We start from the raw sequence: 14,330 nt of genomic DNA on the forward strand, positions 1-14,330 counted from the left end.
TGCAAAAATGTGTATCCAAGTTTAAGGAGATCACAGATGCTTTGAAACAAACCCATAGACTTTAGGTTAAAACTCCCTGAATTAAGAGAGAGGGTCACAGGAAATGGTAAAATGATTTTTAATTCACACTCTTGGTCTAACTAGTATCACAGCTGAGGTGGGGCTACTAATCATATTATGATTAGATGTGGAAAGAACATCTTAGCAAACGTGGTAGTGTCCAAGCCAGTGTGAATAAGGACTTGTTTGTGTGAATAAGGACAGTTTGCATAAGTCCAACTATGCCTACTGTTGGGATGACCTAGAGGCATCCTCCTTCCTTTCTTGGTAAACCTCAGGGGTTTCTATTTTCCCATTAAAATTTCTCCTCCCTAATCCACCCTTTGAATTTCTCTGGCATTTACCTCCCTTCACCATTGTTCACCGGGTTCTTCCAATTCAAGCTGATTGCTCTGTATCTCAGGACTTGCAATTATTCTAGATCTTGAGAAACTGAACTGGTCTCTGTGGGATTTCAGATGAAAACTCTGACTCAGACCCAGTCATAAAGTACAGAAGTACTTCATCAAAGTGAATTAGATGCCTGATTATCAGATTTAGGCAGTGAAAGATACAAGGAGTGAGAATGTTCTAAATCCAAAGGCAAAACTATCAACACTAATTTTGCCTTCAGAAATATCTGCTAGAACATGATCTAAGGTGAAAACTGACACACAATCACAGTCAAATAAGACTTTGTTTACAATTTTAGCACAAATGCAGTCATTGCTATTTCCCACCACTATCAATTCTCCATTATTATTATTAAGGAGTGCTCCCAAGGTGAAGCGAAGATAATTTTCGGTCTAAACTTTTTTTGTCCGTGACTTGAATTGCTCTGGAAATTTTCCTTTCAGATCTCCTGTTTGTTTAGCAGGTTCTTTACAATATGCATGTGACTAAAATTATTTTAACAGCCTTAATTGTATTACAATGACAAAGATTCTGTAGATCTTGTGACAACACATTCTTCTGTAGGAGTTGATTTAATTCCTTTTCAGTGGTTGATATTTGAACCTCTTTCATTTAGAGGAGATCCAGCAACACAATTCACTAAGCGCCTAAACAGGTCCAGGAGGGGTTAAAGAACACACCACCAATATAAAAACTGCCACTCTCTTGCGTAATCTATACAACCTTGTAGTTGAATCTGGGTTCTTGTGAAATTTTAATCAAGTAACTTGGGAATGCGATATGATGATTGGGGAGCAATATAAAGGAATTCTACAAACTACTAAATCTGCTTTATGTTTTGTTCCATAATCCTATTGTAGTTTTCAATGAGAGGAAATTTCCAAATTTTACACACTTAAAGTTTTACTTTTTATTGTGCACAAAGTTTTATGAAGGTGTATATTTGGGTGATGGGTGGTTTTTAAAATATAACATGAGAATATTTCCAAGATCAAATAAAAGGGGAAACAACTGAGACATTAATGACTACAGAGGGAAATATCCTTGGAACTGGGGGTAGCATGTATTTACTAAAGACACAATGACCAGGTAGTTATTTTTGGTAACTCTCAACATTATGCGGGTCATATCATATTTTGTGAGCAGAGCAGAGCAAACATGTTTACTAATGAGTTTGTGTTTTTAGTCACTGAAATTTTAAGGATAACATAAAATCTAGGTCTCAATGCTAAAGCATGGCCATGAAAACTATCCATCTAAACAGTTTTTCAAAAAATTTATCTCTGTAAAAGGACATGGAGGGACACAGAATTTTCAAATATCCATTGAGATAGAATCACTGCTTGAGGCAGGGCCTGATGAGGTAGGGCCTGCGCCTAAAGAATCCATCTAGGAGAATTCACAGTCTAAGTCAAGTCACACTTGGGGGGCCATCTCATTACTTTGTTGTATCAAATCAGGGGAAATCTGATTAACATGGACAACAAAGCGCTCATACTGGAGGGACAAAAAGGTACAAAGGGGCAGAGAAGTACTGAGGGAAAGGGGAAGGAAGAGGCCTTGCCAATTCTTGTTAATTGGGGTCAGAATAGTACTGGGAATTTCCTATACCCTAAGTTTGTTGAATGATTACATAGGTCTAGGGAAAGGGGATATGCTCAGACTGATATACCCAACTTTTTAGTATTGGGGTTCTATCTAGTACGTTGCAATTTCCTCTTCTCACATTTTGTATTGACTAATGGGAGGGGGGAGGTCTCCAACAGGTGTTTGCTCCAATTCAAAAGCTTTGGCCTGTTGGGCAATTTGGGTTTGAATCTTCCTCTCTCAAATGAGTGGGGCTCTTACCAGTTATGAGGGACTTCCCTTGGGACTTGTTGCAACAGCATACAGTGGCAATGGAGATTTGAGGGTAGTTTCCGGTTCTGCTTTGCCATCTTGCCATCTTGGGGTGGCTCTGAAAAGCTTTCTTACCTCTGACAGGAAGAAAATGTTCACAGGGTTGATTCATTACTACACAGAATGCAGTGAAGATAGTTGGGCAACCTGAGTCAGATGTTCAGATGGAAAGATAGGGAGACTCTGATGACACAAGTTTAAATTCTAGGTCTGCAGGTAAAGCTTTGCAAAGAGCCCCACCCCACAGACACCTGCACTGGGGCCTCCTTTGCTGTTTCTTCCCCATCTCCAGGACTCTAAGTCTAGATGAATTGCGCACATTCCTGGGGGAAAGGCTGCATTATATCACTTATATCTATCTATATACATAACTACATATGTATGTATAGATAGGTATGTGTATATATACACAACAGACTAATTGGTATGATTTGTAACCATCTTTGTAGATAAAATAACAAAAACAAAACCTAACCTAATAGCTTAAAAACGTTGCCCAGTGATTGCTGGCATCAATATCCCACAAGAGATTAAAATTATTCCCCAAGTTGCATCCCCTGCACTCCAATTGATATTTTAATAACTTGATTAAAAATTTCTCAGAAGTCTATTAGAGTCAGGAAACGGTCTGCGGTGTAGGTGAGGATTTTCAGTTTTTGCAACGGAAACTTTTGGCCCCATGAACAGAATAGCAAAAACTCAATTAAATGTGTTTTTCCTCCATCCTTGCCTAATCCAAAAGTAAAAAATGAAAAATGGTTTGGAAGAGTGGTGTTTAGGTTTGCTTTTCTTCGTTTTTTCCTGTAGAACGGCCAGGTGGATTCATATGATCCAATTTTTAAATAGTCTTTTATCTCCCATTCCGAATAAATCCGGCCACCCAGCACAATCAGAAAGTTGTTTTTTGTTTTGTTTTGAATTTTCAGCCTCTAAAGGATGGGGGAAGGGAAACAAAAGAGGGGGAGCGCAAAGGACGGAGAAGTACTTTAATTAAAAACAACCAATAACTCGAGTTTTTTAGATAAGGTTTTTCATTTCCTAATTAAGAAATGAGTTTAATAGTCCTTTGGCCAACACAAGTTAGACACTCCTATGAAAACCCTAAAGGGCTGGTGGCCGTCCCAGGGACTAAACTCCATTCCCCTGCGAGACCCCAAACCAGCCCGCGCGCCCCTGGCCGACCCTGCCCAGCTCTGACTGGGGTCCTTCCCACTCGTCCAGCAGGCACCTCGGCTCCCCCAGGTCTGTCTTCTCTTGCCCTCAGTTCCGCGCTGGACCGGCCGCCTCGGGCTCGCCGCCACCAGGTCGGCGCAAATACCTTTTCCCTCCCCGGGGCCCCAGGCGCGGACACCTCCCTGCCTCCCTCCCTGCTGGCGGGGCCCTTTCCCGGCTGGGGAACAGCAGCCCCGGCCGCGGCGGCAGGAAGCGAAGCCCTTGTTGATGCTGTTCCATGGCGCGCCCCCCCGCCCTCCGGTGGCCGCCCCGGCTCTTCCCGGCTCCGGGGCGCCCCCCTCCGCGCCTGCGCAGTGCCCCGCGGGGGGCGGGGCTCAGATTCCTGTCAGCGGCGGCGGCGGTGGCGGCGACCGTCAGTTTTCGCTGAGGAGAAGCACGAAACGGACCCGTTGGCTCTCCCCCCTCCCTTTCCCCGCCCTGAACCCCCCTCCTGGCTCGCCGGGAATTAGTCCCCGTGGAGTTTCGCCTCCACCTCGCTGCGGTTTCCTCGGCCCGGTGGAAGTCACTGCCCTCGAGGAGGAGGCAGCAGCGGCAGCCGCCCTCGCCTCGCCGCCCCCGGTTCGGTGCCCGCGGTCCCGGAGAGGAGGTGCCGCCGCCACCGCCGCTCCCCCCCTCCCGCTGCCCTCGGGCCGGGCTGGGTCGAGCTGCGATGCCCTCGGACTTCATCTCATTGCTCAGCGCGGACCTAGACCTGGAATCGCCCAAGTCCCTGTACTCGCGAGGTGAGTCAGGCTGGGGGCTGGGGCGTGGGGGCGGGGAGGCCCGGCCCGGGGGAGCCGGAGGGGTCCCCGTCGGGGGGTAGGGGCAAGCCCGGGCCGGTCGGGCCTGTTTTGGGGGATGGGGAGAGGCCGATGGGGTCGGGTGGTGGTGGAAGGGGCCGGGGAGGAGTGGCGGCCCCTCCCCCGCGGAGCCGCCGGCCACACGGGGCCCAATTGCCGTCGGCCCCGGGTCTCTGCGGCACCAGTCGCACCGAGAGTCCCTCGGCGTGTCCGGCCCCGCCACACTCCTCGAGCAGCCGGCCCCGGCCTCCCCAGCTCAGGGATCTTCCCCCCCCCCCCCCGCCCACGTCCTCTCCCCCCACCCCCGACTGGGCCCCGCGCTGGGGCCGCTGCGATCGGTGCGCCGCGGCCGCTCTTACCAGGACCATCCTCCCCAGCAAAGTTGCCCCCAAGCGGGCGGCGTGGCTTGGAGCCGGTTCTGGGTGCAGGGGCACCATTTTTCTCCCCCTCCAGGTTGTTTGTGCGCCGTCGTTCTACCCCCCTCTCCCTCCGGCCTAGTCCACTCCCTCCCCTTGTTGGGACGGCCCCCCTCGACCAGGCGTTCTTCCTTTCCTCGTCATCTTATTGCTGGAAAGGGCCCGAATTTTCTGTTTTCCTCTCTTGCCACCTATGTGGCATTCTGACGACTTGCATCTCCCTCTCTTTTACAAAGGCAGGGGTGGTCTCTCTCTCTCTGGCTCAGTTTTATCCCTCTCCTGTCCCGGGGGTACCGGCTCAGGCACTGACGCTGTCGTCCTTTGAGAATTTTCTCTTTCGCGGCCGTTCAAGGGTTCGTGGCGGGGAGGGGGCCACGAGATTCCCGTTTTAAAAACTCTTTTGGCCCAGGCCTGAAGGGGATTCCCGGGATCCACGGTCCCAGCCCTTGAGCTGGTCTCTGCTGGGTTTGAATTCCTATACTGGGCACCACAAGAATGTGTTAGAACAGGTTCCCTGTGCGAAAGGGGCATCAAACCGAAATGCTCCCTCCGCACTCTCCTCACCACTTTTGACACCACTGGGAGGGGCAAAAGACATAACTGGGTTATTAGCTCTTGATTTCACCATATTTAAAAAAAAAAAAAAATCGAGTGCCATTGCGAACCTCCTTCCTGAGACGGCCAGCGTTCCTTCATTTTTTTTTTTTTTTTTTTTTTTTTGGTGTTCCGTATCCATCCGCTGATTCCACCCCCTCCGGAAAGGGGGACTTCAGCCTTCACGCGAGTGCCTTGGGATTGTTTAAGTGAATCAGTGAGCGATGGCTTCGTCTGGAAGGTGCTGGACTTCGCACACCGACGATTGGGTTTGTGCACAGAGTCCTCCTTCGTAACTGTGGCCATTGTCTGTTGCTCTGATGACTTTAGTTGGCAAGTCACCATCCTGTAGGATGTTTCTCCGGCAACGTACCTGAAGTAGTTTGGAAATACTGTAGTTTCGAGCGTCAGAAGAAAAAGATGTCAAGAGGTGATTCTTAGAAGAGGGCGAACGTGGTACCATCGGTGCTAAAAATAGCCAAGACATTAACACCGTTTGTGCAGTAATCACCAGATAATTTTCCATGAAACAAACACTTTAGGACCATCTAAGTTTAGCACAGAGACCGATGTGAGAGGCAGTTCAGCCTTCTTTGACAGCATGTTCGCGAATATGGGCTTTAGCTCTTAAAAATACGTGGCAGTTATGTAAGAGATGTATGCTACCCTTGCCCTTTTTTTTTTCCTTTTTTTTTTTTAAGTCATTCAGCATAAAAAGTGCTTAATGCTTTTTGTGTTTTTCAGATTCTCTGAAGTTACACCCATCACAGAATTTTCATAGAGCTGGACTATTGGAAGGTCAGCAAAGTGCCATTTTAAAAGCATATTGTGTGAGTATGCAAAGGCTTTCTCTGAAATGGAGTTTAAGTGAGAAAGTGTGAAACTTTGCAAACTCACACAATGTAGTTTTCTCTTAAAGAGCCTGATCCTTCTTTTAGAGCAGCTGAATGTGTCAGTGGATTTTGTTGCTGTGTTTGATGTGCTTGTTAGCTTATTGTATCTGCTTTGAGAAGCCTTGAAAAAACTCCCACCAAATCGTTAAAAATTATGTGTTGGGTGTTCTACTTTAGAATTCCAGGTCTTAATTCTAGCTTTTTAGAAACAAACTGAATATGAAAAGGCTCAAACATTAAGATCATGAATATAACTAAGAATGACACCAAACACATATTTAGTTTGAAAATTCAGAATTTAGAACTTTTATGTGCTGAGCATTTCAAAACGGTATGTTAATTATTTATTACAAAAGCATTGATGTCATTACTGTTGTATTACTTTTAAGGATGAGGAAAGCCAAGTGACAGACATGATGAATGAACTACGCTTAGAAAAAAAGGGTTTGAGAAAGTTCTGGAAATGTTAATAGAAGGTGTAGAATTTAAACAGCTGACAATTACTTGAGAAAACTTTGTTATTTTAGCATTTTAAGACAAAAAAGACTCTTTGTATTTTGTAATTTTTTAAAATGTATTTTTTAAAGTTTATTTTTTTTAGTAATCTCTACACTCAGTGTGGGGCTCAAACTCGTGACCCCCTAGATCAAGAGTTACATGCTCTTTGGACTGAGCCAGCCGGGCACCCCAGTGTTTTGTAGTTTTTGAAGGGCCTTTACATATATCCTCTTTGAATTTTCTAATCCTGCAATTGGACAGCAAGGATATTAATTTCCCCATTGTAGAGATGAGTAACCTGAGGTTGAAATGAAGAGACTTGGGGCGGGGGGAGTCACATGATAGCAGAAACAATGCCTTTTGTGTTTTAGCTAGAGTTCCTTACCCAAAGCCAAGCTGCCACTGTCAAATATATTTGTGACCAGTAACTTAAACATTTTGTGGTCAACTTAAAAAATGCCCTAAATATTTAAGTTCGATTTGAGTTGAGATGTTTGAGATGTTTACTTCTCATAGCGGGGTGGGGGGAATGGGTTTTGTAATTGAGCTTAAGTTTGAATACATAACAGTTTAGTTGCTTATTAGCTCTGTGACCTTGGGCAGGTGATTCCACCTCTCTAAACTTTACTATTCTTTCTATAAAAATAGATATAATCTCTTAAATTTAGTGACGTAAGGTGTATGAAAATGCCTAGTTTAGTGTCTGGCTTAATAAATTTTTTGTTGTTTTTTTTTTTGTTGTTTAGTATTAGCTAAATTGTTTCAACTGTAATTTAGAGCATATAAAATATTCTCTAATTATTGATTATATTTATACTTATCAAAAACCCATTGATATATATTAGTATATATATATATTAGTATAAAGATCAACTACAACTTGAGGTGAGGAATTTTATAAGTGTTTCTTAGTGAAGCAGATTTCTGTTTTTTATTCATATTGTTCAGTTTGTGCCATGCTGTAGATTCGTATTTGTCTATACAAATGTATCCATTTTCTGGGCAGCAGACCAGAGAGTGTCATAATCATAGAGATTATTGGGCAGGAGAGAGATATGAAAAAAAAAGGGTGTTAATTATTTCAGCAAATAATTTTAACAAGTTGATGGAACTGCAGCCAGTCATTTAATATGTATATTTACATGTATGTGCTTAAATATTTTCATTAATTTCTTATTTTGGTTGAGAGGATATTCAATTTTTTAAAAATAAGACCATCCTTTTACAGATTATATATACATTGTAAAATGTATAAATATCAAGTATCCTTTTATGTCTTTGATACAGGGAATCCTAAGAAAGTTGTTTGGTTGTGGAATGAAAGTGAAGTATTTAATCTCTGCACCCTACTTCTCTTTTAACCATTTATTATGGGCATTTTAAGGAACATACAAAAGTAAAGAGAATAAAATGATGGACCCCCAAATACCTATTACTAAGTTTTAACAATCATCAGTACATGTCTAGTCTTATTTCTTTTATCTTCTCCCAAACTATTATTTTATTTTATTTTTAAAGTTCATTTATTTTGAGAAAGAGAGTGTGCACGAATGGGAGAGGGGCAGAGAGAGAGAGGGAGAGAGAGAGAATCCTAAGCAGGCTCCACACTGGCAGTGCAGAGCCCAACAATGCGAGCCTTGAACTCACAAACCATGAGATCATGACCTGAGCCGAAACCAAGAGTCAGATGCTTAACCAATTGAGCCACCCATTTGCCCCAAGCTATATTATTTTAAAACAAATATCAGACATCTATTATTTCATATATAAATACTTCTGTATTGTAGTGATATTTCTTATATTAATTTTTAAAATACCCTACTTTATTCCAGGAAATTCTTATTTTGATTTATTTCAGCAAAGTCTGTCCTCTCTCCTGCCCTTTCCTTAAGATAAAGTATGATTGGAGGCTACTGCTTCTAGTATGTAGTGTACCTTGCAATCTGTGTTAAAATTGTAAGTCATGCATCAGATTTGGGTTCAAATCCTTGTTTCAATACTTATGCATGACCTCAGCTTAGTTATTTAATCTCATTGTGCTTTAATTTTCTCATCTTCAGATGGAGGCAATCATAGTGTCTTCGTTGTGGGTTACTGAAGATTATTTAAGGCAAAATCACGTGTAAAGCATTTAACCTAGCACATAGTAAATGCACAATAAATGTTAGCTAAATTAAAAATTTAATACAACATCCACTTGTATGGCTTTTACTGTGTGCCAAGAACTTTATAAGTGTGAACTCACTGAACTCTCTCATAACAACCCTTTGAGATGGTTGTTATTCCATTTTATAGATGAGGGAGCTAAAGTGTAGGGAGGTTTAGTAACTTACCCAGAGTCACACAGCTGGTACATTGTAGCCAAGATTCCAACACAGGTTTTGTCACTATAGTCTGTGCTCTTAACTACTATACTGTACTGACTCCCTATGTTATATAATATGAAGTACTTTCTGGTATTATGTGTGTATACTTTCTATCAGTGGTCTAGATATCCATTTAATAGTGAAGTCAGCCCAGAGTGAGGAGAATTTAATTACTATCATACATTTGTTAAATTTTTTATAGAACATGTTTTTTCCAAATTTAAGTTCTCTCTTTAGGAAAACAAGGTTGGAAAATTTATAGCTGAATATTACTGAACTTGAAAAATAGCTTCAAAATCTCTTTGCCATTTTAATTAAGTTTGCTTTTATCCTACATATTGATGCTGGTCCTTCTTGCTACTATACATATTTTTTTTTTAAAGAATAGGGAATTAGTTTTTTTTTTTTTTAACGTTTATTTATTTATTTATTTTTTATTTATTTTTTTTTAAATTTTTTTTTTTTCAACATTTATTTATTTTTGGGACAGAGAGAGACAGAGCATGAACGGGGGAGGGGCAGAGAGAGAGGGAGACACAGAACTGGAAGCAGGCTCCAGGCTCTGAGCCATCAGCCCAGAGCCCAACGCGGGGCTCAAACTCATGGACCGTGAGATCGTGACCTGAGCTGAAGTCGGACGCCCAACCGACTGAGCCACCCAGGCGCCCCAGGAATTAGTTTTTTTTTTTAATTGAGATATAGTTGACATAAAACACCGTATTAATTTCAGTTTCACAAGGTAATGATTTATTATTTGTATATATTGGGAAGTGACCATCACAATAAGTCTAGTTAACATTGGTCACCATATTTAGTTCTCCTACTACCTTTTTACTCAATGTAATGGCCTGACAATGAGAAAAGAGTGTAGGTATCTAATTGAATAATACATAGCCATAAATAATGTTTCTGATGACCCCATAATTACATGAGAAACTCTTAATAAAATAAGTAAATAAAAGAAATATTGTTGCAATTATATTAAAAATAACTCCCACAGAAACTCCTTTACAGGGCCACATGGGTTGCTCAGTGGGTTAAGCGTTTGACTCTTGATTTCGGCTCAGATCATGATCTCACCATCCTGAGATCATGTCCCAGGTCTGGCTCTGCGCTGACATCACGGAGCCTGCTTGGGATTTTCTGTCTCACAATAAATAAATAAACTTAAAAAAAAGTCCTATGCAAAAGTATGTACTGTAATATTTTACTTTTTAATTCTATTTTTGCATTTTCTCTGCCTTCTTTAAGGAAGATAGTTTATATATATTGAAAAAATAAAATGGTTTACAAATATGAAGGCTAGGAGTCTTCTTGAGTACCTAGAGAAAAGATTCACTACAGAGAAAAAGTTATCATTTCTTATACTTTTCTGTATTGAAAAATACTGATTTGGGCATATATTGTTTGCTATAGAAAAAATTGAGATAAAAATTAAACTAAATGAAAGTAAATGAATATGATTAAGAGGTCATTCTGGAAATACAGAGATGTAAGATAAGATGGTATAAAATCAGATAAAATAGGAAAATAATAGAAGTGAGTTGGAAAAAATAGAGTAATAAAAACAATGGATTAAAATTTTAAAATGTGTTTACAAGCAGGAGTTACAAGATTACATGATGGATAAAATTAAGTAACTGGTTAAATAAGAGCTAAATACCAATGTGAGGTGATCGTAGTATGAATTTAATATTTGAAACTGGAAGATTTTTATTTTTTATATTTATTTTAACAATGAGGGACAATAAACTATTTTTTCTTAACCGCTGTCAAATTATTTGATATAGTACCAGGCATAATTATACTTTATAGTTCACAAAATGAAAATCCTAAAAATAGTAGCAGTGTTTTGCTGACTTTATGGAATATTTCTGAATTGCCACTGAGCCCAATTTATTTCTCTTCCTAGAGCTGATAGTTCATAAGATAGTTAAGCCATTACTTCTTAAATGATGAAATGTATGAAGGTATCTTATTAGAAATGATAATCTTCATTAGAAATGAAGAGATCTTAATAGAAATTAGAAAAAAATTAGATTTTTTGAAAATATTTAAAATTAAAAATAACCTATTGGATTCTTTTCTTGTTTAGTATCTATTAATCTCTATACATTATTACCTAGTACACAAAAAATGTCATTATGGAAATAATTATGAAAATGAAGTTCAAACATGATAAAAGTTACACACCTAGTTCCTTCTAACTTCTTAGTGCTAGGATCCATCTTTCTCTGATTTTCCTACCATTTGTTTTTGTGTCTTTCTAAACTCTGTTTTTGTAATTTTCATTCAGTACGAGAATTCTGTTGCTTATTACAGTAAGAGGATAGAAATTCATAATTAAATGGTTCTTGGCTTGCTCTTAACTCACCCTTGACTGTAGTATAATTATTCCAGGAGTTCCCTAAAACTTGAAAGTGATAGTACAGAGAAACATTTCTTACTTTGATTAATATTATATATAAAAAATAGTCACTTTATATTAGAAAAAGTTGACTCAGATTATATTTTCTGTAAAATAATAGAGAATTAGAAAAAAATAAAAGATCATATTAATCCAAGACATTATTGGGCCTGCTTGTTTAGTGAGAGAAGACAGTCCTGTTAGTTCTAAGGTATAAGACACTCTTCAGTAGAAATGTTGCTTATTATCTTATGTTACTGTCTTGTTGCAAAGACTTTATTTCAAGTTACATAAAAGAGATTCGTGTGACTTTTATTTGCTGTTGTCTAAATAAAAATCAAGGTTAAAAAAAAACTAACAGTATGTAATGCATTAAATATAAACATGTCCTTGAATGAAAATGTAGACATTTTCTTTATGGATGAACTACAGATAATGATTTTAGCTTCTAAATATAAATAAAACCTGGTGTTGTGATGAAGGATCTATATTTCTGATAATTTGAACGAAAGATATGCTATATGGAAATTTTCAGTTACTTTTATTCTTTTTTTTTAACTTAAAAATTTTTTTTTGACGTGTATTTATTTTTGCGAGATAGAGACAAGCATGAGCAGGGAAGGGGCAGAGAGAGAGAGGGAGACAGAATCTGAAGCAGGCTCCAGGCTCCGAGCTGTCAGCACAGAGCCCAACGCAGGGCTCCAACCCACAAACCGGGAGATCATGACCTGAGCTGAAGTTGGATGCTCAAATGATTGAGCCACCCAGGTGCCCCTCTTTTATTTGTTATTATTATTATTTTTTTAATTATTAAAAACTTTTTTTTTAATGTTTATTTATTTTTGAGAGACAGAGTGCAAGTGAGGGATGGGCAGAGAGAAAGACACAGAATCCGAAGCAGCTCCAGGCCCTGAGCTGTCAGCACAGAACCTTATGCAGGTCTCAAACCCATGAACCGTGGGATCATGACCTGAGCTGAAGTCAGACACCCAACCAACTGAGCCACCCAGGCACCACCCCTATTTACTCTTAACAGCTATTGAAAAATTAAAGTTTTTTCGTGCTTTTTTTTTTTTTTAATATTTACTTGACAGATGATGATAATTATGGCTGGTCAGTCATGAATGTTTATTCATTTCTTTCCCATTTAGAAATGGTATGATGAGACTTTTAGTAAATTTGAAATTTTGTTTATTTATTTATTTATTTATTTATTTATTTATTTATTTATTGGTATTGTTTTTGAAGGTGAGGCAAGAACAGAAAAGTTTCTAAGAGTGACCTAAGTTGTTGTTGATTATTCTTGTCATTATAAATACAGGGTTTTTTGGGTTTTTTGTTTAGTTTTAGTTTTAAAAGATTTCCTTAAAGTAATATTTATAGGACATGTTAAAAGAAAGTGTTGGTAAAGAAAGATTAATAAATTCAATATTAGTAATAATTGAATACATTTTTCAGCTATTTGTATGTGCCAGAATTTTATAGATATTTTTCACATTAGTCCTCAGAAAAATCCTATGAGATCGTATCAGTATTCGTATTTCATAAATGAGCAAACTGAGATACAGAGGGATTCACTAATTTTCCCAGCGTCGCATAGCTAATCGAAGAGGCTGGAATTTGAAACTTGACTATTTTACCACAGAGTATTGAGCTTATCATGAATTTCTTTAATATAAACATTTGATAATTGGTATTTACACTTTGGGCCCTACTAAAATTACACCACTGTTCAGATGGTGTAAAAAGAGTGGTTTGTGTAGGATTCTTTACCTAAACAGTTCCCATAAAAGAAGAGAGACAGTCTATAAGCCACATGTAAAAACCAGTTAAGAATATGATGATGACCCCTTTGGGGAAAATTTTAACACATAAAATTAGCAAATCATTACCTGGCTTTGGTGAGTGTCTTTAAGATGAAGCTGAAGCACATCACTGGTTGAGCCACCTCTGTTTTGACAGATGATGATACTCAGAAGTGAAAAGCGGGGGAAGAGTAAGCAAACTATCCCCTCAGGAGAATTACTTGAGAGATGGAGGATGCCATGCGACTCTTGGTATCTTTGGCAGTAGTTTATGGAAGCATGGAATCGTTGCACCTTTTTCTGCTGATGTGTCTCAGAGCCTAACTAAATTTGAAAGGAGATGAGCAACAGGAAAAACAGTACTAATAGTGCTTCAGGAGTTAATTCATTGTTAATGAACTTCCTGAAAATTCTGTGTTAGCCATTAGAAAAATACGGATTTTCATTCTAGTTTGGCCTTGAGACCCTGTGAAAAATCGTGCAAGCGTTCCTTTTCTTCAGTAGAGACATTAATGTCAGTTTTGCTTACCTCAGAGTTAAGAGGAAGAACAACTGACACTATGTTAGAGGACCAAACTATGAAATGCTGTATGAGTATTGATATTTTGCATAGGGCCTATTAATTGACTTTGGCGGTTTTTCCACTGGCCCTTTTTTTTTTTTTTTTTTTTGGTCTTTTATTCATGTCTCCCATTTTCTCAGGGTACTCTACATTTTACTTGTTGGCTCTGTGGTTACTACTTGTATCTTTTCTCTCTTTCCCTTCTCTTTTTTAAAAAAATTTTTTTTTCAATGTTTTTATTTATTTTTGGGACAGAGAGAGACAGAGCACGAACGGGGGAGGGGCAGAGAGAGAGGGAGACACAGAATCGGAAGCAGGCTCCAGGCTCTGAGCCGTCAGCTCAGAGCCCAACGCGGGGCTCGAACTCACGGACCGTGAGATCGTGACCTGGCTGATGCCCAACTGACTGCGCCACCCAGGCACCC

The 14,330-nt window shown here is 39.7% G+C and overlaps 1 protein-coding gene across 5 annotated transcripts in view; it reads left to right on the top strand.

The window, feature by feature from the left end:
- Nucleotides 1-4,085: 4,085 nt before the first annotated feature.
- The window catches only part of NFAT5 (nuclear factor of activated T cells 5), a 118,008-nt gene continuing 107,763 nt past the window's right edge, over nt 4,086-14,330 (top strand). For 2 of the 5 annotated variants that reach the window (XM_045046664.1, XM_045046666.1), the window contains exon 1: nt 4,087-4,307. In XM_045046664.1, coding sequence (XP_044902599.1) covers nt 4,235-4,307 — 73 coding nt within the window. In that variant the 5' untranslated portion in view covers nt 4,087-4,234. Of the gene's footprint in view, nt 4,308-6,118; nt 6,173-14,330 lie in introns of those variants that run through there. The other 3 variants (XM_045046663.1, XM_023245636.2, XM_045046662.1) reach the window with 3 other exon arrangements.

The sequence above is a fragment of the Felis catus genome, chromosome E2 (assembly GCF_018350175.1).
Source record: "Felis catus isolate Fca126 chromosome E2, F.catus_Fca126_mat1.0, whole genome shotgun sequence".
Taxonomy (NCBI): domain Eukaryota; kingdom Metazoa; phylum Chordata; class Mammalia; order Carnivora; family Felidae; genus Felis; species Felis catus.